The 27942-nt window shown below is 45.3% G+C and overlaps 1 protein-coding gene across 3 annotated transcripts in view; it reads right to left on the reverse strand.

Annotated features, from left to right (window-relative positions):
• OGFOD3 (2-oxoglutarate and iron dependent oxygenase domain containing 3) overlaps nucleotides 1-27942 on the reverse strand; it is a 99544-nt gene extending 71602 nt beyond the window's left edge. The window contains exons 1-6 of one of the 3 annotated variants that reach the window (XM_019494343.2): nucleotides 27748-27941; nucleotides 23702-23919; nucleotides 15150-15225; nucleotides 14076-14118; nucleotides 1301-1365; nucleotides 612-668 (exon numbers count right to left, since the gene is read on the reverse strand). In XM_019494343.2, coding sequence (XP_019349888.2) covers nucleotides 612-668; nucleotides 1301-1365; nucleotides 14076-14118; nucleotides 15150-15225; nucleotides 23702-23919; nucleotides 27748-27845 — 557 coding nt within the window. In that variant the 5' untranslated portion in view covers nucleotides 27846-27941. Of the gene's footprint in view, nucleotides 1-611; nucleotides 669-1300; nucleotides 1366-14075; nucleotides 14119-15149; nucleotides 15226-23701; nucleotides 23920-27747 lie in introns of all 3 variants that reach the window. The other 2 variants (XM_014601800.3, XM_019494342.2) reach the window with 2 other exon arrangements.

Genomic DNA, 27942 nt, shown 5'->3' on the forward strand with positions numbered 1-27942 from the left:
ACTGGTTATTTGAGTAGGTCCACAGGACAGTTCCACTTGGGTTCTGAATTTCTCAAGTCATTGCTTACTAAGATGAAATTTTCACCCCCTATTAATACAAATGACAGTGTGCAGCAGGAGACTAGATAACCAAATACAGTTTTTACTGTTCGCTGAATCTTGTTGGTTGTCCCTCACTTCAGTAAAACTGGAACAGGTTCTTATTTTTGATGATGCAATACATGCAGGTCTTAGGCAGTCTGGTGCAAAGAATATATTTTGAAGCAACGGGTCAGTGTTTTTTAGGTCATTTAATGTCATACCACAGAGGAAGGGGCAGTGACTACCATTGCTCTGTTTACATTTCCATTTCTTGTTACCCTGATCATAGGGATTCAGTTTGATAAAGTTGCTGTCTTCCAACTCATCATGAATTGCCAACAGATGCTGTTATCCATTTTCTCCAGCCCATGCTTTCTCATCTTTATAAATATGACTATTCTGAGGTACCAATTAATGAAGGCCACAACAACAACATGGCTAAATCCAACTCCAAGGGCAATATAAGGGTTAACCCCCCCCCCCCCCCATTATATTTCCTGGTTCATTCTCTAACTCTTGAATTTCTTTACCGGTATAACTGGAAATCCTCTTCTGTGAAGACATCTTGAATTTTATCCCCAAAGTACCTGCAAAATTAAGGAGTTTAAGAAGAGGCATTACAAACCATACTGCATTACCAGTTTACATCTTCTCACCCTTATCTCTGCTTTGTCTTTTTTACAAAGTACCAATAAATTAAACTGATACAAAGGACCCATAACCCAGCCCATTGTTTGAACTCAACAAGTAAAGAAATGCACTGCTTACCCTGCATTGCTACAGGATATTACTAAAAGATTTAAGATACAGTGATAGCATTACTGGGCCCAAAAATTCTCCCATCTACATACCATAAAATAAGAATGGGAATTCCATTTTAGAAAACTGGTGCAAAATTCCCTGCGTTTCCCCACCTACTTAAAAAGCTATAGCTCAAGAACTGTGCAAGAGCCATCAGTAGTTACCCAATGCTTGAAAAGCAAATCCTACAGATAAATTACAAATTGCTTCCTACAGGTCCAATCCAATTCAACAGTTATATCAGATTTGATGCCACAGAAGCTTTTCACAAGGACACAAGAGACAGCAGAGAATCCTACAAACCCCTGCAGAGTCATCTGTCACCCCCTGCAATGGAAGTCCTTTTTCAACTGGAAAAGGAACAGAGTGCTCAGGCTGTAAAATGACAGAGGACAGAGAGCAAGTCACAACCTTTTACCTGTACAAATTAACAAAGTGCTTCCCCAGTGACAGTGCTCCAGAGTGCAAGTCCAAGATTGAAGCCTGGGAAAAGAGACACACATAGGAGACAGAGTGGAGAGAGAGCAGTTGGGGGAGGGGAAAAAAAAAAACAAAAATATATTGGTAAGTGCTGAAAAGTTTATGCCATTTTTAAATGTAATCATATTTTCAGTAAACTACCCTAAATTGAATGCTATTTCCCTTCACCTTCCAAATAAAATTTGTTTTCAACACTGATGCAGGATTTCAAAATCTATTCTATCTTAGATCTTTATAAGGCTCCCATCAGTTGACTGTTTAAGAAGAAAAGGATGGTTCTACAATTAAAGCACTAAATCAGGACTGTGAACATTGGGTTTCAATTCCTGATTTTGCCATACAATCCCTCCATAACCTCAAGCAAGCCACCTTCACTGTTCCTCAAGCCTTCTTTGTAAATTAGAAATGCTGATGTTTCTATTTCCCCTTCCAGTTGGGGCCAGTGGAAGTATTAATTAATGAATATTTGTGAAATGTTTAGACACTGCAGTAACACCAAAGTGAGAGGGGGCGTAAGTAGCCAGGGAAGTTTTGTATCTATTCTTTTCCTAACCTCTAATTCTTGTCCAGTTAAACCTTTCTTTTCCCTCCCAAAAGTGAAACTAAGTTTTCCACAAGCCACTCATGCACCTCACTCAGCAGGGAGAAAGTCTGTTTGAAAAGAACAGTTATGTTTCTGAAGCCAAAAATGAAATCCTGTTAGACTCAAATGTGACAAAGGCAATTCTAACATTTTAATTACTTTAAAAGCCTCTTCTCGAGTTCAATTCTGAAAATTCAGCCTATTTCCTTAGTCTAGCTCATATTCTGCTCCAGGACCAAAAGCAGTAAGAAAATATTCATGTTTTCCTGACTAGAAAGGTACCTCCTTCCTTGGTGCTCAAAAATATTGGATAATATATTCAATATCTGGTAACAATTTTTTTCTGGCTCACAATGACCAAGGAACATGTGCTTAGTAAGGGTGCACTGAGAAAGATTTTCTGGGCTGATATTGAGGGCCAATTATTGATCTGCCATATCAACCTATACCAATCTGACTGCCAATATGCAGCCCGGCAGCATGGAGAGCAGCACCCAGCTGGTAAGTCTATTGCAGGGAAGGGACGTGGAGGGGGCCGATTAAGGCTCTCCACAGTGAGGGAGGGAGTCTGGCTGGGGATGAGCCTGGGGCTGGGGCAGGGGCAGGCACTGCCCAGCCAGGGTGGGCCAGGGTGTGGGACAGAGCCAGCAGTTCATCCAGGAAGCACAGAGGGGCAGGGGGCATCTCCCACCACTGTACACACCCTCAGGAGAGACATAGAAGGCATGTACCCCCGGATCTGGAACCAGGGCAAAGGTGGGCTGCTGCTGTGTGCTTGGGACCGGGGCTGATCCAGCCTCTTCCAGAGGCTGCATTTAGGCCAGGCCAGGCCGTGTGGGAGGCTGCAGCACTGGGAGGAGGGGCTACAGGAGGGCTATGACAAATTCTGGGGTAACTGTAGCCCCCCCATAGCCCCCCTCTCAGTGCTGCCACCATCCATCCCAAGTGCAGCTGCCAGGAAGAGGCTGGAGTACCCCCGGCTCTGAGCACGCAACAGCAGCAACAGCTTGCCTTTGCCCCACACACAGATCCAGAGGGCACGTGCCCCCCATGCCTCTCTCAGGGGTCTGCACAGTGGTGGGAGCCACCCCCACTCCCCACACTCCCAGACGAGCTGCCAGCTCCATCCCATACCCTGGCTGGGCAGCACCTGCCCTTGCCCAGCCCCAGCCCCACTCCGTTCCCTCACCACGGGAGGCCTCAAGCTGCATGCAGCATGTATCACTGACATTACTGGCCACATCAGCCAAAAAAGCTGACTGCCAATAATGTCAATTTCCCTTTTATCAGTGCTGATACAATATGGACCAATGTATTGCTGCACCTCTAATGCTTAGTTTGCTGAGCTGATCCCAATATAAAAGCCAATTCATTTAATGGATATTTTCAATGTGAACAGGATCCCAAGTGACAATAGCTAGTTAAACCTGCTAAGACCTAAATAAATAATAATACTGACATCCTCTGACTTATAAAATCAATAAGTAACCCTGCCTTCCTCAAAGCAACAGACCATGGAACTCTGCTACATGCCTGACAGGTCTGATGATCAATCAATCCATTTCCATCGGTTCCAGACCACAGTAGCAATCAGAGTAGGTCATATGCCCTGACAGAACTTTGAACTCCATCTTCCTGGCAGAATGTGAGCTAGAGTCCAATTTTGATGGCCTCCTCTCCTTAGAGATAACTGCCACATTTTCATCATGACTTAATATTATTTGCACTCCCAACAGAAGACACAGCCTACTGATGCTTGGCTAGTTGCTCAGAACAGTGACATGTGGGATTGTTGAGAAGCTGGGCTTGGGCTCCCAATGCAGCTGCATGCCTTCCTACCCCTCAACCTTAGACAGTTTCATCAACCCTGGGGACCATGCCAGAAAAGGGCCCTGCAGGTGGCCATATTACAACACGTGACCCAGCTAGGGGGCTTCAAATACAAAGAGTTGAAACAGGGGATTCCTACTGGATTCTGCATCAGTCCCCATGAAAAAGGAGAAACATGCTTGCAGCTCTGCAGGGAATCCCAAACAATCAATCTGGCTAATGAAAAGACTCCCCACAAAATGGAAGACAATCACAGCTGGAAAAATAATGGCTGCAACAGGAGGCCTAGAAAGCCAGACGGAGCAGGTCAAAAAGGGAGCTGAAAGGAGAATGAGTATTCCTCAGGCCTGCCTTTGGAAAGGGAAAAAAGACTGAATGCCAAAAAGGACTTGATTATACAGGGACACAGAGCTTCTATTTGTTCAGTTGCTGTCCTGAAAAGAAACTGAACCACGTCTCTGTGCCGAAGTCACCTTAGAACATTAAGCACTTACTGACCCATTTCAGCACCATTTTCTACATTTACAAATATAGGCTGGAGGAAGCCTGTGATAGGAATGCATTCACACCTTAACCTCCTGACTTTAGACCTCATTTAAACTCCACTCTGCCAGGCTGAAATCTCTATGAATGCTTGTCTAGAGATGGTAGAAATGTTGCTAACATTTCCACCCATGAACATACCTTTGGAACCAAGAACACATTACACAGAAGTCCTGGTACAAGACAACTGTGCTTTCCTTAAAAGAACAAAGCATAAATATAAGCACTTTCCTACTCTTCAACTTTGTCAGGGGTCCTAAGTCATATTGGAGAAGACAATTCAAATGAAGCTTGTATACACTGAGAATTTCTCAGCCAAGGATGACAAAACAAGCTCTCCACCTACTTGAAAGCAAGGAATAAAGGGCATACTTCACGCTTGATTTCATCAGGATCTGTTAAAATAGATGCCGAAACAAGTATCTGTTCTCTACCCCAGCAATTCTGTCTTTATGCATTTGGCAAATAGATATTTTAGAAAGAGATCATTTGAAAGGAACAGAGGCACAAACTGCTCTCAAAAGGCAAAACATATCCCTGGTATTAAATGCAGAGTCTGGCAAGACTCCGTGCCTGAATGACTTCCCCTGATCTTTTCCATACCAACTTTCACATACTTGAGCTGAAAGGTGAAAAGGAAAGTCAGTTCTACATCACCAGCTATGCCTCTACAAAGCCAGACACTCCTGTTCACAACTGCAAGCAGACAAGCTCAGATTCTCAAAACAATCCCGTGTTTCAACCTCCGCCTTAATTTTAAAACAGGTGCAGAAGATGAAGAATTCATCCATCTATGGTGATGCGTAACTCTTCTGAAGACTAGGTTCATTGTCGCAGGGCACCTTAGTGCCTGCTCCTAAGAGAGGAGAAACTGCCAGGGAGAGAGCCCTGGCAGAACCAAGTGAGCACAGCTGTGGGTTGCCGGAGCAACCAAGCGGAGCCAGCTGCCTGTAGGGGGCAGGGCCTGGCCCTTATAAAGCCCAGGGCTGAGGCCAGGCTGGCAGTTCTCTGCCAGCAGCCGGAGAGGCAGGAGCTCCCTCGGCCGAGATATGGGAAGGAGCTTAAGTCGCAAGTACAGCTCATGATAGCCCTGGAGGCTTGAGCTAGGATGATGGGTTATGGCCAGGTGGCTTGCATTTGTGTTACAGCCTAGGGGCTTGTGGTTTTGCTTTGTGTTTGTGTTATTACACCCGGAGGCTTGGGCGAGGCCGTAGGGGTTGGAGGAGGCCTCAATTACTCGCACGCCAGTGCGTGAGCAACTGGCAGCGAGGAGCGCGGCCAGTGGGTCGCGGGCGCAACCCATAGGTTGCAGATGGGGACCTAGACCCCGGATTGCGTGTGGGGGAACATAGACCCCGAAGGCGCAGCTCGCACGCCACTGCGCGAGCAGCTGGCGGCGAGGAGCGCGGCCAGTGGGTCGCGGGCTCAACCCGTAGGTTGCGGACGGGGACCGAGACCCCGGATTGCGTGTGGGGGGGAACATAGCCCCCCGGCCCCAGGAAAGGGGCGGTATTACTGAGTAGCCCAGTGTGGGCACGGCGAGCCCCAGAGAAGGGGGGAGCGCCATACTGAGCAGCCCTAGAGAGCTGGGCCATACTGAGTAGCCCAGTGTGGGCGCGGCGAGCCCCCAGAGAGGGGGAACGCCCTTGTACGTTATTGAGTAGCCCAGTGTGGGCGCGGCGAGCCCCAGAGAGGGGGAATGCCATTGTGTTTTATTGAGTAGCCCAGTGTGGGCGCGGCGAGCCCCCCAGAGAGGGGGAACGCCCTTGTGTATTATTGAGTAGCCTAGTGTGGGCGCACGGGCATAGCGAGCCCGGCCGCAGGCTAGTGCGGCAATCCCCCTCAGACCAAGGCAGGGCGCTGCGGTTGCCCCTGAGAGGACAGGGAGTAACAGCACCGGGAGCCAGAGTCAGGGAGGATATCCATGCGGTTGGCCCATAGGACTGGAGGCCCGCTAGAGAGTCCCGAAGCGGAACCACATCGGCAGGGGAGGCCCAGAGTGGGCCAGACGAGAGTCCCAGCAAGAGGCTGGGCATGAGAGAGGGAGCCCAGGGTGGGCCACAGTAGAGAGACAGACCGGACAACGTCCTTTACATCTGCGAGGCTTGGGGCGTGGTATTAGGGGCTGGTAGGAGCCACGCATAGCCCATAAGGCTAGGGCGCTTGGGTAGCGCCCATTGTACGGGGAGACCCACGAGGGGTCCAGGAGCTGACAGGCCTGAGGAAACACAAGGCAGCCTCCCTACTACATATTCGATCAAGACGTGGCAGGCGAGAATGGAGGGTGTCCTCGGGCCGGAGTAGCGCGGTGAGAGGGCCTCAAGGAGATCACGGCCCACCGTGAGGACCCCGCCGTGACATTCATCATATCTGAATCACAAGTCTGACTCATGTACCTATGCAAATTCGGAAGCTGCCAGCCAGATACCAGAAAGCACAAGTTACCACAGTTACTGAGGAAGCCCAAAATAATATTTTGCTCCAGTACATGATGCAGATGTGCTTTGGATACAGATTAAATGCTTCTTGTTCATTTAAATTGATCTAGATTTCATATGATGCAAATCCTGCATTGATCCCCTGCTTATTACCACTATTATTCTGAGACTTTCCTCAAATAACTCATACCATAATCCAGCAGTTCACAACCTTTATGGATTGCAAACTGAATTCTGATGGAAGCTCACCTTTTATAAATGAATTTCCATAAGGTTCACAAGACCACTTTTAAGTGCCACAACACCACTTGGGTTTGTGACCAAATGTCAGAACCCCTTCCCTATTCCTCCCAAAGAAAATAAATAAGATATGGTTAGTTCCTTGCAGAAATCTTAAAAAATGCATCGATAGCATAATCTCACATGCCTGACCAAAGATCATGCACAGGCAGGCTACAAAAGGTGTACAGGGACTGGCGTCCAGCAGACAGAACCTTATAATCGTTTATGAGGAATTAAGAAGCACCTTCAAAGTGATAAAGTCAGAGCAAGTGAGCATGGTGAGCCACAGTGGAAGGCTCAGAAAAAACAACACTGAATCAACAATGGAAGCTTTGAGCCAGTTCTCTAATCACCCAGGGAAAGGACTGGTCTAAGCAACAGTGATACAGAACTGAAAGGAATGCAATGCAAAACGGAAGACACACACTGCCCACCATGGTGTGACAGCTATAGTCAGCACCTATGTGCAGAAACACCCAGTCACAGCAATAGCTGCTTAACCAGCAGCTTTGTTCCTATCCTGTTTTCAAACAACACTCCCAACAACACCAATAGCCACTTGGGAGCACCAGAGCCCGATGAATTGTTATTAATGAGCACTGACTTTACTTATGCAAACGCATTAAGATGCTTAATAAAAGTAAGACTATATCCATTTCCAACCTGTAGGGAAGAGGTAGGACAAAATAAAAAAAAAGGGCAAAAAGAATGCAACAGAGGACCTGGGAAATAAGTAGCTGGCAGTAACTCGGGGACTCTCCAAGCTTCAAGAGAGAAATTGGGAGCAGGAAGAGAAATTACTACCTGCAGAAAGTTGTTCTTAGCCCAGGCCTGCGCACCCGGATAAGAGACTCCGAGTGGAGGGAACACCTGTATGTGCTGCTGGTCTCCTCCAGTGTCCAAGAAATGTAGTTTTCCATGCAAAAGGAGGACCTATACATCTAGCCTTCTGGGGCTTTTCTGGCTGTAGAAGGAATAACAGAGAAACAATAGGGACTGTCACCAACAGCTGTGGCAATAAATGGAACAAGGTGAATCCACGCTGGAGAAAAATCATGACGACATCAAGCACAGACAACAGTATGAATCAGAACTTGAACACTAACCCCAATTGGGATACTGCATCAGGGAAGCGATGGAAACTGGAAAGCGATTATCTCTGTATAGAAGACAAACAAGCTTAGTTGTGGCAAGTAGTGACAAAGCTAAAGTGAGCGATGCTCTGCAAATAAAAATAAGGAATAATAAGCAGAGCTATCTTGTAGCTCCAGTCTGCAGAGAGACTCACTCAGGGCAAGAGGTGCATCAGCAGGTGATGTTCGCATTCTGGTCTTCCACACGAGGCCAGATTAGATTATCATAACGCTTCCTTCTAGCTGTGAAGTCTACAAATATTAATCAACAAATGATTACTAAGGGACCTGGCAGAGAAAGCTTAACACAAGGACTGAGCAACTCGTGCACTCCAGGAGTTTGCTGAGAATGTCCTGATACAAAAGAGTGGAAAAGGCAACAAGAAGCTAGCACCTTAGACTTACCCTTTCCCTTCTGTTAGGAACCTTAACAGATTTAAAGGGTGGAAACACCTGACAGGACAAAGATCACTCTTTAAATTTAATATCCTTAGCCATAAAATCATAAATAACCCCCAAATCCTCTGAACTTCAGCAAATCCAAATTAAGAAACACAGCAAACAGTATCAAGTGTATCTAGCTGCTAAAAAATGAATATGTATAGAAATATGAGAAAGCTGAAACAGTCTGCATCTCTATAAGTAGCAGCTCAGTGCTGGAGTACAATTAGAAACAGTAAAGAAATCAAATTTGGCTAAAAGGAGGCATAACAAAAGGAACTATCAAGCAGGGAAAGGACTGATAACAGAGATTTAAAAGGAAAAGCTACTCATAAAACAATGCACACATGGGGCAGACACATCCAAACACACACTGCAATTTCAAGAAGCTGGCTAATTCAAACTGGGTCTATTGTTCCTGATTTATTTTTATTTTTTTATGTACAGGAAGAGTAGTTAGACAAGATAAAGTGCAAAACACTTTCAACTAAACACTCCAAAAGATAGGCTAGGAGGGAGGATGAAGGCTTCAAGTAAGATGAGATGCTTTTTCTCTTGAAACTACCCCCCTCAATGACTGAGTATAACTCATCCAAACCTGACAAGGCCTGAGAATTGAAAGATGTCCTCAAGACCTTTTTGGCTGAAAGATATGTTAAATGTGAGTGTATGCATTAAAGAGGAGGGAGCAAAAAGACACCCAATACTAGAGAGAAAAGAAATATGCAATGGAACAAAAGCACTGAAAAGCCTCTGTCCAAAGTACTTCTTTCAACGGACACAGAAAAAGGGAGGGATAAAGCCGCAGTCACTCTCCAAAAATCTCAGCTCCAAAGCAGCAGATAAGCTTCTGATTTGAATAATTGAGTTTGTATCACAATGGAGCGCTGCAATTTCATGCACTAACCAAGAGACGATGTGCCCCAGAGTAAGCTTGGAGTTCAGGAAAGCAGAAATCCTAACCTAGAGAAGAAAGTAGGGACCAAAGCAATTAAAAAAAAAAATTAATCAGTCTGACAGGACATCAAGGGTCCCAACTTGACTTGCACCAAAGATAGCTACATTTGGGGAAGTAACAATTACATTAGTTTATTTCAAGAAAAGTAATCAAACATTAATTTGCTGAAAAGCAGAGCCACCTCCATGCATTCAACGGAACATGAGCAAAAGCAGCCAGCCAAGGGATATGATTTCATATACAGCAATAATTTCTCACACTGCCCTGAGATTCCCATGAGCACTGTCCGTTGGAAATTTTAACAAAATATATGTGCTGCTGGTATTCAAAGTCTACCCATCTGAACTGTAACATCAGCATGAAATATAAATAAAACATCAGCATGAAAAATAGCATCATATCAGCTGATATCGTAACGTATGACATGCTTTCCATGAGTTAAGGTGGTATTTGCAAATACTGAAATAGAAGATCCATTCTCATCAAACGGTGAAATACTTCACTCCTTTAGAAAAAGGGTCTGGTGTCATCAGTAGAAAACAACTGACCTGTACTCAGCAAAAGAAAATAATTCTACATAGAAACAGGGCTGTTGTGAGGATTCAGGATTGTACAGTGCGCTTTACACATAACATACTTAGCAGGTATAGAGCAGTGTGAATTCACAGCATGCGGGAACAATTCCACAAGAGGTATAACACCCTTCTCTTTCCTAACTCCTTTCACCCACAAAAACCTCCCAGCAATTTCTTTTAAATGCCCAAGCCAGTGCATGTTGCTCAGTAACACCAGACCCTTCCCACTGGAGCATAAAGCCAGTCACTGTCTGGATTCTCCAAAGCTGGGAGACAGAAACTTGTGTCAGGTGAATATTTTTTTTCTCCATGCCACTGGAGTTATGCCAATTAAAAAACAGCTTCACTGAGACCTTCTGGAAAAGAGATACCTGATTTGGAAGCAATTTCTCCTCTGTATCAACTTCCCTCATAATTTATTACTAAGCATATCTGCATGGAAAAGAGAACAAGGGTGTTCTTAAGCCTACCAGCTCCTTCTGCTCATTCCCTTTTTTTTAAAATTTTTAATTTGATGCCCTCATTCAGCCATATACTAAAGCAGGTGCCTGTCTTTACACTTGTGAGTAATCTCATCAGGCCGTTAGTGACAGTATAGTTACCTCCAACAACAAAGCAGTATCATCTTATGTCACACAGCATCCCCCCAAATAAGACATGCACCTTATCTGGCGAAGCAAAAAGAAGAAAAAAAAAGAATTTTCCGGACATGGAAAAATGCTCAGGCTTTGGGGTCTGTGGCAGAAACACTGCAGGGATCCTGCCTGCCACAGCTGTGGCTGTGAGAGGGTCAGCACTACAGCTCTGAACTCACTTCCCTCCCTCGCTGAGGCTAGCAGAATGGGAATCACAGCAGCCATCCTGCAGCACTGCCTCCCTGCTTCTATTCTTCGGTGCATCTATTCCAGCAAAAACTCAGTTTCCCTGCTTAATACACGCAGCCTGATTTTGGAGGGATGATATTTGATATGCAAGAAAATACAGTACATCGCAGACTTGGTCTGCACCAGTGTGCTCACCTAATAGCTTCACGGGCTGGATCTGACCCACGGGCTATGCCATGGACTACATGGAGATTGAGCAATGAAAATGGAAGCACAGAGGCTTCCTCAGCATTCAGCGAGCAGAAAGCAGATGGAGCCAAGCATGAAGGACCCGAGGGGATCCAGATTACCTTAGAACCAAGTGGAGCTAAGCCTTTGGGGTCTGTGACAGAAGCAATGGAAAAAAATTGTGCCCCTTTGTCTTTATAATAGAAGACAACGCCACCTCCATTCCCAGGGGAAAAGGAGGCTCCACGAGGAACACGTAGCAAGGTGATGCAGAGAAGCACCCTGTGTGTAAGGTGTGGAAGGGAGAGAGAGAACAATTCCTGACATTAAATGTTTCACCATTAATCTTACCAGTCACCACAGCTTCTGCCCCATGGTCCATTTAAAATCTGCCCCAGACTGGATGAGATCACAGCCCAAGGGGAAGCTTTTGCTTCCTCTCAGGAAGGAGCTGCCCAGTGAGAGATGCAAACAGAAAGGGCTCGGTTTGCCCCTACCTACACCCATGGGGGTAGGGGGCTATATTCTTTTCCCCATCACCTCCCACACCCAGTTGTGCTACTGGGCTCTGCCTCCACAGTATCAGGACAAAAAGACCAAGCCCCTGCTGTAGATTTGAGGGGATTCAGAGTGCAAGTTTTCAGGGAGTCACCAGTGTTGTCAAGGTGGACTCGATTGGACTCCATTAGTGCTCCTCAGGGGTTAGATGTTACCAGTCCCGTCAGGACACACTGTCAGGATACTGTCTGTGACGCTGTGTCCTTAACAACTTCACTGTTATAAGAAAGAGACTGCAGGCTTCAGTTCTTAGTGACAAAGAGCTCAGCCAGGTTTACTAACTAAAAGAAGCCTAGACGCTAACATCCGTGGCGCTTGCCAGGTTGTTCACAGGCATGGACATAACCCCTAAGCCCTGTGTAAACTATTAAGGGTTCCCAGGCCTCTTTTTAGACACCAAAAGAACTTCATGTTTACACCAGACACATCCTAGTGCTCAACAACTACTAAACCCTCTTTAATTAAAAACAACCACATCCTAAATCTTGCCAATTAGCACATCCTTCCCACTGCATAGAGACACCTGTCTCCCAGGTCACTGATCTTTGTTTGATGTTCTGACCCAGCCTTATAAATTCGCTATCTGTTGGCTTTGACGATGCCTCTAAAACTGTCAAGCTACGTTGTCAGCACTTCTGTGCAAGCCTATATGGTATGCCTAGTCCGGTATTCATTGGAGCCAACTTCAGCTCATGCCGTGACCAGGGCCTCTGTCCAATTTCAATATGCACTCACCCATGGTTGTATTATACTGCACCAGGGCCTACCCAGGGTACAAGGACCTGAGAGGGGGAAGGGGCAGCTGGGAGTGGGGCGGCACGGTGCCCAACCACCACAACTGCCATTTTGGAAGGACCAGTCTCAAAAGCGGGTGGTGAACAATGACTCTCAACATGCACAAATACAGGCTCAACACGCACAAATGGAGACTTGGGAATGATTAGCTAGGCTGCAGTGCTGCAGCAGAGGACCCAGGGGTTACAGCAGACCATAAGCTGAGTACGAGACAACACTGTTGCAAAGAAGGCCAACAACATATTGGGTTGTACTAACAGAAGCATCACTTGCCAATCAAGGGAAGTGATTCTTCCGCTCTGTTCAGTATTGCTAAGGCCTTGCCTGGAGTACTGTGCCCAGTTTCGGGCCCCACACTTCAAGAAGGATGTAGACACATTGGGAAGAGTCCAGCACAGAGAACCAAAGCTGATAGAGACTGAGAAGCATGACTGATAAGGAAAGGCTGAAAGAACTAAGGTTATTTAGTCTGGAGAAAAGGAGACCGAGAGGGGATTTGATAACAGTCTTCAAATACCCATAGGGCAATTACAGAAATGGAACTGGGCTTTCCTCTGTGGCCACGGGGGACAGGACTAGGAGCAATGGCCTCAAGCTGCAGCAGGGGAAATTAGCAGGTACTTTCTGACTAGGAGGGTGGCCAAGCACTGGTACAGGCTACTTACAGAAATTGCAGAATCTCCATCCCAGGAAGTTTTCAAGGGCAGGTTGGACAGACACTTGGCTTGGTTGTTTTAGTCAGGGATAAACATGCCTTGACCAGAGGGCTGGACTAAATGACCTTGTAAGGTCCCTTCCAGCCATACCTTCCTACGATTGTTTCAGAAGATGATGGGGCTACAACGGCAGGAAAACCCCTGCAGTTACCAGATGTTGCATCTCCACTCCAGGGCTGAGCCACACAGCTTTGATGGCAACCACCTTAGAACATAGGCAAGCCAAGAGACTGCCAACAATGCTGAGAAGTAAGCAACAAGAGCGGATGAACACCTCAGAAACAAATGGACTCTGCTCTCATAAAATGTGCGAAGAGTAAGGGAAGAAACACCTGGGGTGGTTTGCTGGAGGGGAGCAGTTGTTAAACAATGTTTTCACAGAGTCTCCTTCAGGTAACAGACATGGCGCTACACAAACCTTATCATTAGGCAGGGGCTACCACTGCTTATTTTATAGACCCAGTTTAGAAGAACAAGGAGTCAAATTAATGCAACTTTGCTGTAGTTAACTGCTTCCAGGGACATAATGTAATGCCATGCACCATCCTGGATAGTACCATATAAGAGTTTCAACTGAACTGACTAACACAGAATAAGGAAATGAAAATGCAAGTGACCCTGAATTTCACTGCTCCTGGACATAACACTGAGGAGCACCATCTTCTTAAGGAAGAGTCTGCCAAGTCACAGTATCAGAAGGAATTCTCTATCCTTCCTCCTCCCCACACCCTGTCCCCCAAATGCATTCACAACCTAAAATCTTGCCTTGACAATACAAGAATGTAAAAAAGTAACAGGATGCTGCTCACCCCTCCATCAGATCCTCCCAAGGACAGTCCCCTTTCTGCTATTCTGCAGGTGAAACAACAGTCTCAGATCAGAAAGGAAGTCAGATCTCTTTGGCCTTTAACAACATCAGTTACAATGCACAGCCATTTGGTAAATACTGGACAAATCGTCAGATGTCATGGATATGAGTGAGGAAGACGAGATGCTATTTGCTTGTGCAATTACCATCAACCATGAAAATAAAGTATACAACACCAAAAAAGGCAGCTGCAGGGTCAGGAATTCTCTGCTTCCTTCTAGAAACCCCAAAGACTCTAAAAACAAAAGTCTGGCAAACCCTGTCGTCCAAGCAGGTCCAGTGTGAGGAAGCCCAGATCTGAATTCAAAAGGACAGTAATCTTTTAATATAATCTAGTTTCTTTCAAAACTAGAAGCCCAGATTTTGGTAAGGGCAGATTACTGTCTGGTGAGCCAAGCCCTATTGAAAGTGAAACCAGGTATTTATACCATTTGCATATCAGCAGAAAGGCTGAGAGTGTAAGAAACAGCATTTACAGTTAACCAGTGATGTATAACATAAGCTACACCACTACAGCCTAGTGCTTGATTTAGTAAATACTATTCTCTTTCAAAGAAAGATTGGATCTTTTAATCTTTCAATTATCTTTTCAACTGTATCATATTCAAATGTCCCCAGTACTGGACCAGCACACATGCAAGCATGGAGGAAGCCACCTGCTTATGGCACTTTCTTAACTGTAGCTCAGGTGCACAAAAAATGACAGGAGTACAAATAAAAAAGAGAAAAGACTGCCAGAAAACAAGGAGCCAACTTAAATAAGACTGTGTTGAATCCAGGACAATGCCATATGCCTTTGGGTTTCTCTCCTTAGCCTCTATTAAATTAGGCAGAGTCTGCCCCAGATTATTGCAAAATGAAAAAGCAGCTTTGAAAAAAAAAGCTGTTTAATGCTCTACATCATTAGCCTTAGTCCTTCAACTAACAAGCTTAAAATCAGTTACAGTCTGTAAGCACCATCATTGCAATTCTGCTTTCTTCCAGTCTAACATTAGGGACGTTAAAAAAAAATTACCTACGGATTCTTTCGGCTTCCTCTCTAGTGATCAATGCATCAGTTATGCCTCTTCCACATTTCCTAGGAGTGCACCCTACAGAAGTAAAAAGAAAAGGTTATGTTACCAAAAAACACACATCATGAATTTCAGTCCCTTTATCCCATTTCCCCCAACATTTGTTTTGTTTGAAAGAGACACTGTCATACTCAAAAAGGAGCTTCCTTGACCTAGAGATACTAACATTATTAAAACTAAAAACTAAGAATTTTGACCCATATAAAGTTGATTCTCACTAGTGATGTCTTATGCACGTTGCTCACTTTCAGAAGTGAAAATAGACTAGGTAATTCCCCTTTTGTTTCTACCTACCTTCAAGTTATACTTTATGTGTGAACCAGAAATTCTACTTTTTGGTTAAACACAGTGCAATGCCCTTAAAAATAAACTACACTTCCCGCTAACCTAAGAACAAATCATAGGAACATTTATATTCCTCTTTGCTTTTTGTAGAAACAAATTTGTCACAAAATCCAAATAAAGGGCTTAAACCAGGGGTGCTCAATCTCCAGGCTGCAGGCCAGATCTGGCCAGTGGAGCCATACCATTCAGCCCACAGGGCTCCCCATGTGTCCAGAAATTTTATGATGGGCGAGTGATGGCAATTCACAGTGCCACTGCACCACCACCAAATTTTCAAGTCCCACATGGCTGAATCGGGTCCAGGCCACACACAGCTGGACAGGGCCCCAGCTAAGCCAGCACTGCACCTCGGATCAGGGCCACAGACCAGATCTAACTCATGGCATGAGGGCTGCTGCAGTGGCTACTAAGGCAGCAGCAGAGTGGGGTCTGGTTTGGGTGGTGCAGAGTCAGGCAGCAGCAATGGCATGGAGTCCAGCACAGGTAGTCCAGGGTCTGATGGCAACAGCAGTGGCATGCAGGTCCAGCAGAGACAGAGGCCGGTGCAGAGTGTGGTGGCAGCCTGGAGTCCACAGGGGGAAGAAGTAGGGGCATGGCAGGGTCCAGCAGGGTCAAGAACAGGGTCAGTGCAGGTTCTGAGGGTGGCTGGAGGGTAGGGCCCTGTAAGGGCCAGGGCAGCAGGAGTGCAGGGTTAAGCAGCAGTGAGGCAATCATGCCACCAATGACCATCCTCAACAGGCCCCAAGGGCCAACTTCCAGTGCCCTCTGGTAGCTTGGAAAGCTGGACAAAGAGGTTCTATGGGGTGAATCTGGCCTGCAGACTGCATGTTTGATACCCCTGGTATAGACAATAGGAAAGTGGCCATGCTACTCACATGTACTAATCATTCAGAGGACTCTGCGACTGATTCTAATTCAAATTAATTTCTATAGACAGCCATGAAATCACCTGCCTGGTAGACAGAGATTCCAATGAGTGAAGAGCATCCCATCTCTTCTCAGAATCACTGGGAAAAACAAGGAGTAACCATATAAAAGAGCTGCTTCCAGTCACACTAAGCCATATGGGAATATTGCCGGGGGAATTAGAGGCATGTTCAAAATTTGCCTGAACAACCTCGTGTGGAAGAGACGGAACAGCACAAACAATATTTTATATCCTGTGTTGACATAAAAAAGTCCTGAGAGATGCTCTTTATACAAAAGCTTGCATGTCAGTCTTCTGGTGAAAGGGCATATAGCTTTAAGATGCATCACAAATAACCTTTAAAATTCACTTCTGCTGAATCTGGCAATAATAAACAAAGAAACTGGCATTACAAGTCCCAGGCAAAGAGCATATGAAAATTCTTGTGGTACGACCATTCCAATCCAGAGTAGACGCAGGGCAAGAACAAGTAAAATAAATCCTAAGCCACTGTCATTGAGGTTTGGCATTTTATCAAAAAAGAAAGAAAAAAAATCTGTAAACATCAAGCCTAAAAAAAAAACAAAAACCTTGGATTAATGTATTTGCTGACATTTGCCAATACACTTGATGCTTCACAGCTCAGTTTTCTCAAAAAACTGTTTGCTCACCAGACTACACAAACAGGGAGCAAAGCACTTCCTGAAAAATCAATTAATTCCCTTCTGCAATCCAATAGCATCAGGTGAACCGTGTGCAAGCACTACCAAGAACAAAGCTCACCCCAAAACTACAGAAACAAAAGGCAATTGTCAGGGTGGGAGTGCATTACTTAAATTCACTCCACCACAGTGTGAAATAAGCGTAGGCCTGCTGGCCTCCAAGGGATGTTGCGAAGTCCATCCATCGACCCAAGGCTTAGGAGGGAGAGAGAAGCAATGAGGATTTAGATACGTGGGTAGGGTAAGCTACTGTTTTGCCCCTACCTGTTAATAATTTTAGTTACCATTTCCCTTTTTGAGAATAAAAGGAAGCTGCTAGTTCCACAAGGGGGTTTTCAATATCCAACTCTAAAGCTCTGAACAGTGGACTTCGTGTCTGACTAAGAGCTTCCCCCCCCAAAAAAATGTTGTCTCTCTTCTTCAACCTTTTCATCAGCCAGATCAATCACAAACCTTAATTATTCCTAAAAGTGATCCTCATGGCTGAGCCACCCCAGATGACATTGAGTCAATAATCTCTCCTTGCAATATATGAAAATTATTTTTTTCTCCTAAGCCAGAGATAAAAATACAGTGTGCAGGGCCACTAACGAATTCATGGGAAAGACAACCCAACCAGATTACAAACCAAAACAATTAACTGAGACCACTAAGCATACAGCAACACATCACCAAAGGCAACTACAGATTCAGACTCCCGGGGGGGGAGGGGGAGCAAGTCCTCAAGAATAATTTCAAGGAGGAGCAGGGGAATTAGCCATCTAAAATAAAGGACATGTAGCATGCTATTCTGTACTGTGTTGAAACACAAATGAAACAGAGTTACTGAACCACTGGCAGTTTTCAAGGTGCCATTCAATGGAAATTCAAGTGCCTTAAACCAGAAAAGAAGCAACTGTGGACTGAAGACATCACAGAGGTGACAACCTGAAGCCACAGTACAAGTCACAAACCTGTGTCCAGCAGTATTGCCAACCTCTGTTATTCAAGAATCAGAACAGAGAATTTGTCATACATTTAAGTAATTAATTCAGAGTTTTTAATTTCTAGGACCTACTCAGGGAAAGTTTTCAAGACTTCCTCTGCAACCATTAAAGGCTACATACTTCCTTTAAAAAAAAAAAAAAAGACCCTGGAATTTTCATATTACTACCTAACTCCAGGTGCAGAAGAGCTCAACACCCAATATTGGAACATCTGTAATAAGACTGCAAAACCTGGAGACATTGTATGGGTTTAAAGAGTACAGCTCACAGCCATAGGTTGTAATAAGCATGTGAATGGGGACTCATTAACCAAGTTTTGCCTGCCCCGTCATAAAAGGTACTAGAATTCTGCACTAGTGGGACTTTCTCATAGCGCAGAAATAGAAACGAATTCAGGTTCTCAGAAGTGCTGGCCTAATCTACTAAAGATGTGATGGTTAACAACATGATCTGTGCAGAAGCATCAACATTGATGATGATGGAGCATAAAGCCTGGAAAAGCAGTAAGCAGAATTTGACTGTCCCATCTGAGACCAAGATTAGATGGCACATGATGGGGTAACATACAGGTCTTGAGATGAAACTGAAGAGAGGCCACATGACAAGTGAGTGCAGAGAAACAGGAAAGGTATCCTGGATGGCAGTGGTAACACTGGGGGAGGTTCTTTCACCCAACATGGAGACAACCTCTTTGGTGATTAAGGAGCAATGTTGCAAGTGAAGTTGTAGGGGAGAAAGCACACTTTTAGGAGGAAACATCAGTAGAGACTTTTGTACACAAGACTTAAAATACAGACCACAGACAGCAATCACATCACACCATGGTATCTTCTCTTCTCCAGTACGGAACGCAAAGAGATCAGCCTTTGACTGGCAACACCCTGAATTTCCATGCGGCTTATTCACGATAAGGCAACCATTTGCACCTAAACACCCTACTACTTACTGCGTCAATGAAAGTACTATTTGACTACTTTGAAATCTATTAAAATGGCTCAAAACTCAGATACAGAAGCCTTCCTGTAATGGTCTATTGCTGTTGTCACAATATGGGACAGAATAACCAGTGCAAGTGCTAAAACCTCAAACTATGGTATACTAGACTATGGATGCAAAAACTGCAGACTCATTGATAGACCAGCATCTGAAAGTTAAACTTTATTTGTATCATTGCAGGAATCTGAACCAAACTTTGGAAAAACAAGTACTTTTTTTTTACAAATCTTCTTTTTAACTTTCAGACATGGACCTTCACATGCCTATAGCCACCCATGACAGATGACCATTCATTATCCTTCTAGTACCCACTGTGAGAATCAATAGCCTCAAACAGTTTATAATTAGGTTCTGCATGAGCTTTGGCCTAGTCCTAAATTTAAAAAATAAGTTGGAGCAAAACTAAAAATTGACTTTTTAACAACCTTTATGCATTCTGTCTTTAAAATGTTTTTGCATTTTAAAGACAAGAATGCATGCACTGTCTGAGGTGTACTCAGTAGCCGTGTGGGTCTAAGATGAAAAGACATACAAAAAAACTAGAACTCTTGGTTCCAAAATGATAATTTCCAATAATAATAATGCAAGCTTTGATCCCAAAAGCTTGCAGAAAAGGACAATTTTCTTGCCAGTTTCCAGTTAGTCTAATAAAAAGGTATCATTTTGGAACTAAGAGTTCTCGTTTTTTATATGCACTGTCTGACAACTTTGTTTTTCAGAACTAGCATTTATCATTTCTCCCTCTCCTTATTTATTCCTGTTATTCCTGGACACTGCCAGTTTTCCTTGTACCATTTACCTGAAACCTGATCAAAGAAAGTACCGACTTTCCTGTCCTTTTCAACTAGGCTGGCAGTGAAGCCAGGTAGTTTGCATAGCCCCTAAAACAAATACCTATTTCCCTTGAACAATTCCTGACCATTATCTAGAAAAACAGCATTGATTGGCAGTGGAATTCAAAAACAACATTTATCTAGGGAGTCTTTCCACAAATGCAGCTGACAAGTTCATCATGTTCTAAATGAATTATGGCAGAAAAACGTTTTCTGCTAGAAAAAAGAAATATACAAACCCCTCTCCCTTCTCTAAGACCACGGGGTGTGAAACAACCCAAAAGATTATGACCACAGAAAATGTAACCCTTTGAGAGACAGATAAATTCATCATCATCAACATCATCATAATTATGATGATGCAAAGCTCCACTGGATCCAGAAGGCAAGAATTCCTAGCTGTCCAGATCTATCTGAAGAATTAGCTTTGACTATTTGAGAAAACATTCAAAGCCAGGACATCTGGTGGTTGTTATCCAAACATCTATAATGGTTACTAGATGTTCAGACAAGCTCTTTGGTTAAACAATGGTTACCAGATTTACATCTCTCACAAACAATGAATAAACCATCCTAAGAAACAAAAAAGTGAAAGTGGCAGACTGACCAGTTTTCATATAAATAAGAAATCTGCAACAGTGGTTTCTGAGTATCAGAGTCTCTGCATATGAGTGGCACTGTGCAGTTTCAATTGCTACAGCAATCAAAAACAAGACTTAGATTATTTTAAGAACAATCTCACTGATGCTTCTTCCCTTGCAGCTAAACATTGGGTTAAACAAAAAAAATGCATTTTGCAAAATGAAAGTATATCACCCATTTACAGTATACTGAGACTCACAGGAGGGATGCAAAAGGACTCAGTAGCAAAGGGCACCATTCTTGATCTTCCTAATTTTCCCTGACTCTGCACTTCAAGTGACAACAGTTCACAACTCTGTATTTGCCTGTCTGAAGAGGACACTACAGATGCTAGTTCTGAATGTGCTTATTCTATTTCTCAAACTAGTTTCTCCTCTGAAAAAAACTAAAATTAAAATTAGTATGTTCTCAAAAAAACCTTTATCAAGATTCTGTCATTTTAGTGACATTGAACAGCCTTTGAAAAGTAGCAAGATCAGCCTAAAGAGGAGGAGGCTGGAAATGCCCTCACGTGTGGCCAGAACCAGGATTTACTAAAGGGGAAGTGCAGCACACTGCCTCTTAGACCATGGAGGGGATGGGGCAAGGTGTGGCTGGAGCTCCCAGGTCTGCAGGGAACACCAGGGAGCTGGGCAGGGAGCAGGTGCACAGGCTCTTCCTTTTTTGGAGAAAAAAGCCTGCCTGGAGAAGCCCACAGGCAAGGTGGCCCATTTAAAGGCACCAAGAAATTTCCAACAAACTGCTCCAAGCAGCAGCATAACTAGGGATGAGCAATTGGGGCACAAGCCCCAGGCACTAACTTTGGGGGTTGCTGGAAGGAAGCAGGGGATACCAGAATAGCAGCAAGGTAACAAGCTCAGCACGCCACCACAATCTACATACAAGTTGGTGGCAGCTGTGAGAGGGTAAAGGGAATGGTAACAGACGGTGACAAGGGACTCCTGGCTCAGGTCTGCAAGGCCAGAGGTAACAGGCTCAACTGAGAGGTGAGCCCACTGAGAACAGTCCCTAGGTGAGCCCACAACCCTTCAGGTAAGGTTCTGCCTGGCCCCTCCACTCTAGTTCTCCTGTGCTCAGCAAAATCCCTTCCCCACCTATCCACCCTATCTCCCCTCTGCCCAGGGCACCAAAATAGCTACAGCTCTGGCTCAGAGCTCTGGGGCTGAATCCAGTTTCACAGAACACAGTCATTACTCCTTTTATTGAATCACTAATCTAGCTGCAAAACCACCTGCAACCCTCTGCAAGTGTCTGGGAATTTCCTTCAGCATCTCAACAGCACTCCCATGTGGGGATTCAGGAAAAAAAAACCAAAACAAGATTTAACCAAGCACTGAGTACATTTGATACATCACACTAGAAGTCAAGTCAACTCGCTAATAATAGAGGAGATGTCTGCAAATATATCAAATAATACAGGTGTCCTCCTGAGAACAAAGCATGAAGGGATGCATCTAAAAACTGTCAGCCATTTAAGTAAACAACTGACATGTAATAAGTTAAGAGAGCACATAGCACCTGATACAATATTCCAGACACAAACTTAAAAGGATTGCTTTATGGAATGGCTCTGCCTTTACCTGAAAAATTTCCCCTGAGCCTCCTTTGGGTGCGGAATCAGCCACGCTGTCAGGGCCGATTAATCGTAAAACAAGAGTGTGTGCTTCACTCAGAGTAAGTTACAGAGCTCTTGAAATCTGCAGGGCCTCTCTATGATGAAATGTAAAGCTGTTTGGGTTATCAAGACCAAAAAGGACCTTGTCCACTCCAGAGCAGAGTAAATGTCTGGACCGCAAGTTCCTCTGGCAAGCAAAAAATGAGAATGGGCTTTTTGCTGGCCATAAACCTAACAGCTAAATAAACATGCTCTGAGGGAAGCACCAGCTCAGTCATCTCTTTTGAGCTTGAGGCAGGAGTGACTGTGCAGAAACCCCTGGCCTTGCTTCTACCGGAGCCCAAACTGGATTAGCAGAATGCTCCCTTCTGGCCATAACATCTTGGAAAAACTAGAAGGCACAAAGTGTGTTTTAACTGGCACAGAGCCATGTACGTTCTCTAGCCAGTGAGCTCTCCTACCAGGGAGCTACAAAGCACTTTAGCCCAAAGAACTTTTGGAACAAGTCCCACATGTACACCCCTGCTGGTCTCTTGGATGACTTTAGCCATGCCTATACTAGCAGCAGCAGATACTGTACGAACTTCACAGATCCTCAGTCTACATCACATTTGGTTTCAAAGTCAGCTTGCCACAGAGGTCAGAGCTACCCAGGAGAGGAGAGAAAAACAAGAGAGTTTTTCCTGCTTTTCCACACAACCCTGGGGCATCATTCTTAGACAGCTAAGACTGCAGCCTGGACTTTCCCCAAAAATCCTGGTATCCCTCCAGTCACTGCCATCCATTTCCACAGCACAAAAGAGTGGGAAACTCCATCACAGGCACCCAAAGACATAAGTGGCTAGGGAAACAGGTACCTACTGGAGAGGAAAATGCCTCAGAAGCTGCTGCAACTTCCTGGAAGAGAATTTATGGAGCACAAGTGCCTACCACACCTGTGAGCAGTAATATCAAAGCTGTGTTTTCATTATCAGTGACAATCTGAAGAGAAACCAGCTCCAGCACACACATCTGGCAAAAAGCAGCATCAGAAGCTAGTGTTTATGTGATCATTACATGCTGACAATGCCCCAAATGACTTCCACTACATCATCCATATAGTATTTACAGGTTAGAAAAAAACAACCTCCTTCACAAGCCCATTACAGAACTCAGTGGAGCATGAAAGGAATTCAGAAATAGAACCAGTAGATGGTTTATTCTGCATTGCCTTAGAAAAGCAGTTTATGGGGGAAGAATAGTACAGGAATGGTTCTGGAACCAACAGTTCCTGGAATGACATCAGAGACCTGAGCACTTAGGGAGTCAAAACATGTGTACAATGTGATGAGATGCAGGATGTAAAGGTTTGCCTGAGACTCCAGAGGAAATGCAGCTGGAGCACAGGCAGCCTTCTAGGTGAGTAGGAGGGCCACCGCGCTTCAGCACAGACACTCGTATACAAATACCTTCAAATCGTTTGTGGCTGTCATAATCCTCGGAGCAGGGCACCTCCACAAATCTGTCCTGAAGGCTCTCGCTGGAGTGAGCCAGCACCTCAGTGACACCGTCCTCATTCTTCAAGTAGCTCCAGCTCAAGAGGCCACCAAGGACAGCAGAAGAGATAAGGAATGCTGCTTTCAGCCACTTCCGCCTCAATTCTTGCTGGCTTCTGCTTTTCTTCACACTAAGGACAGAACATAGGAACAGCCCTGAGTGAATGAGTAAAGATTCTGCAAACTGATCTGCATTATAACAGTCATAAGTCTCAAGGAAGGGGAACAGTGGGTTCCTGACAGCTGAAAGAACATTACAAGCTTGTAGCACCAAGCTTTGATGATTTCATAGACATTAGGGCTAGAAGGGTCCTAGAAGATCATCAAGTCCAGCCCCCTGCCCCAGGGGCAGGAAGGCAGCTAAGGTCAAAGGATCCCAGCAAGATTAGCATCCAAACATTCCTTGAATGAGTCTGCACCACTTCTGGAGGGAGTCAATTCCAGGCCTTGGGGGCTCAGTCAGTAAAGAAGTTTTTCCTTATGTCCAGCCTAAAACGGTCTTGGAAGAGTTTATGATCGTTGGTCCATGTTATCCCTCGGGGCACTCTGGTGAACAGCACACCCCTTATGTACTTATAGACTACAAGGTCATCCCTGAGCCTGCGCTTTTCCACGCTAAAGAGTCCCATGGCTCTCAGCCTCTCTTCATAAAGCCTATTCTCTTGCCCTCTGATTATGCACATGGCTCTCCTCTAGAAAATCTCTCAAGCTTCTCGACATCCTTCTTGAACTGTAAAGCCCAGAATTGGATGCAATACTCCAGCTGTGGCCTCACCAAGGCTGAGTACAGTGGGAGGATGACATCCTGAGATTTACTTGAGAAGCATCTATAGATGCAAGCCAGAGTTTTGTTTGCTTTACCAGCTGCGACATCACATTGGTGTCTCATGTTCATCTTGTGGTCAATCATGGCCCCCAAGTCTCTTTTGGCAGTGGTGCTAGCAAGCGTAGCACTGCCGAACCTTAAGTGTGCTGCATGCATGTGCGTGCCCCCGCCCCAAGTTGGAGTACCTTGCATTTTTCAGTATTGAACATCATCAGATTTATCTCTGCTCACTTTCTAAGCTTATCCAAGTCAGCCTGGATCACTAGCCTACCCTCAGGTGTGAACGCTATGCCCCAAAGTTTAGTGTCACTGGCAAATTTGGCCAGTGTGCTTCTGACACCGTTGTCCACATCGTTGATAAAGTTGTTAAAGAGAACCAGTCCAAGGACAGAGCTGATGAGACTGAGGCTGTGATCGTAAGTGTGGTTATCCAAGATAACCACCCCCCACCACCACCACTTTGAAAGATTACTGTTTTTATTCTTTGTAACCTATGTTAAATCCATTCCTCAAAGAACCAAAGCGCTGCTTGTCTTCTAAGCATATTCTCACCCTTAAGATGTGGAGGATAGGAAACAGAAACCATGCCACAACTTCTCTAGGACCCAGATTTTAGTCAGTTACTGTTCCTGATTTTCTGTTGCTGCCACAGGATATTTATCCAGACAAATATACCTGCATGTGTAGCCATTAAGTAAAAAGTGAGCAGTATTTGAAGTTTCCCCTGTCTTTGTAGAGCATCATCTTGCCTGCTGTGGCCTCTTGGACTCCAAGAATCTAGCCCTTCTCAGCCTGCCCTGGCAGTGAACTCAAAGGAAAAATTCCACACAGGTTCTCTAAGACGCCCAAATGAACACAGAGGAGCAAGATGTCCTAACTAGCAACAAATACCACATCCCTGGTTGTTCCAGTAGCTAGTCAAGGGTCACCTGCTTAAGTACTGTAGTTAACTTGCTAGGAAAGTCAACACTGCTGCAAACTAAAGAAGCCATTCTGTGAGGGAAAATAAGGGACCGTGGACTGTGCTGGCAAACCTCTTGCAGTCTCATCTGCAACCTCCCACAGGAGATTCCAAGTAGTGAGCACATCTCTTAAATGCCTGCCATGGCAGCCTTTTCTTCCTCCCATGCTGACAGTGTCACTGGACCTCAAGCACCCATGATTTCTCTAAAACCCATTCAAATTGTTCCATGCTTGGACCTTCCACTTCTAATTTTGCCCCTTTGCACAAGTCCTTCTGTGGTGGCATCATGCACACAGTCACTTCACGTTTTTCACTAAATACAGTAGAATACAACTGGTTGCCAATTACACAGGGTGCATTCCCAACTCATCCACCCTGTACCCATCTAAAAGAGAAAAGACAAGATTTACTTTTAATGTATCAAAAGGAACAAGACTAAACATGTATGCGTATGAAAGACAGAAATGTTCCCAGGGTAAGATATAGATAGGTTAAAACTGTACTTTTCAAACTGGGCGCACACATCCCCAAGGGAGCATGGAGCTTTGCCCAGAGGTACATGCCTAAATTTTAATAACGGTGGCAGAGCTTCTGATTGGTCCACATGCAGTGAATAATAGTGTTGCTGTATGTTGATGCTGGCATTGACATTCTTCCTAAGCAAGGGCCATGCAGAATTATGCCAGGTACAGGGGATAGAAGCAGCTGTATTTGCAGGTAAACAGGTACACAGCCAAAAAAAGTTTGAACACCCCTGAGTTGCAAGATCTCTATAAACCTTGGACTGATGCTTCAGAAGACATGGGTCCAACTCCTAGCTCTAACAAACTCCATGCAACACTGAGCATCTCAGCTCCCCCTCCCTGTACAACAGAAATAGCTATCATCTCTCTTACCCATTTAGACCTCAAAGCAGGGACTAATTCTTGACAGCTTCCCTGCCCCACAAGACTCTGAACAGCAGCCAGAAAAACTGATCAGACCCCTCCTTGTCAGGTTTACTCGGCACCTACTGCTGCTGTATGGAAAAGTAACAGACTGTGGGGAAGGCACTGGAACTGCATGTCTGCACAGGCAAGATGAACCTCTGCAGTGCCAGCCACAGGGCTCGGGACTGCTAAACTATTTTAAAAGTACTGCACTCAGAAGTGGCTGGCCAGGGTCTGTTGATGTGAGCTTCAGCCCACAACAGCTTGTACTATCTATCCACACACACCCGTACCCACCCACCCACCCACACACACCCCCTTGGATTTTGGAAAGGGGAGTGCAGACGGTGTGATACATCATCTTATACAACACACATTCTTCTCTAGGTAAGAAGAAACTACAAGCTTTACTAATATTTTAGGAGCCTGGAGCTGTATTGTTCAGTTGCAGATTGAATAAAAATAAATATAACTTTATTGGAATGTGCATTAATTTGTTAGATCGCATAATACATATCACACACACACAACACACTAGGCAAAACATAATCAAATGATGCTGTTCCTTTAATCCTGATGTCATTAGAGTTAAACAAGCATCTCCCAGGTGTCTAAAACAAAACATAGCCTTCTTGAGCATCTCGACAGTGCTGTCAATGCTTCACTTGAAGTTATTTCTACACCCACGTTAATAATGTTCACCTGAGTTAACATTTCCAAGCCAAATTTAAAGTTTTTTAGCTAGAGTTAAAAGTCTGCAGGGCAGTGAAGCAAGAGCTATGTTGCCAGGAGCAGCCACCACGCGGCCAACTTGCACTAGCAAGGACAGCATGACTAGTGGAAAATCAAAGCTATTAACAAGGACAAAGCCTCTTAAGGATAACACCTATGGGTGAAGGCTTTAGGAGGAACAGGGTGGTCCAGGGGTGCTCAACCTCCAGCCTGGGGGCCAGATGTTGCCTGCGCAGCCATAGGACCTGGCCTGTGGGGAAATATGGCAGCAGGGGCACCACGGCCGTTAACAGAGCCACCAACCCCCCAAGTCCCACGTGGCCACTCAGAGCCACGTCATTCCCCACCTTCCCCCCGCATCTGGATGGATGCGACCCCACCCCCACGGGGCCAGGCCCCGCCCCGCCCCGCCCCTTCCTCGCGGCCGGGCCGCTGGTTTCCAGCTGGGGGGTGCTGGGCGCCGGCCCGATCGGCCCGAGGGCGGAGCAGCCCGCGGTGGCTGCGGTACCTGCTCGGACGTCTCCGTTCCCCGCGGTCCGGGCCGGACCCCGCGCCGCCGCCGCCGCCCTCGGGAGCTCTCGGCCCCCCCCGTCTCTGCGGAGCCATCGCGCCGCCCGCAGCCCGCACGGGGAGGCGGGAGCGACGCGCTCGGGCAGCCACAGCCCAGCCTGGGTGGGCAGGGAGGAGCAATCTAGCACCGAGC

The sequence above is a fragment of the Alligator mississippiensis genome, chromosome 8 (assembly GCF_030867095.1).
Source record: "Alligator mississippiensis isolate rAllMis1 chromosome 8, rAllMis1, whole genome shotgun sequence".
Classification (NCBI taxonomy): Eukaryota; Metazoa; Chordata; order Crocodylia; family Alligatoridae; genus Alligator; species Alligator mississippiensis.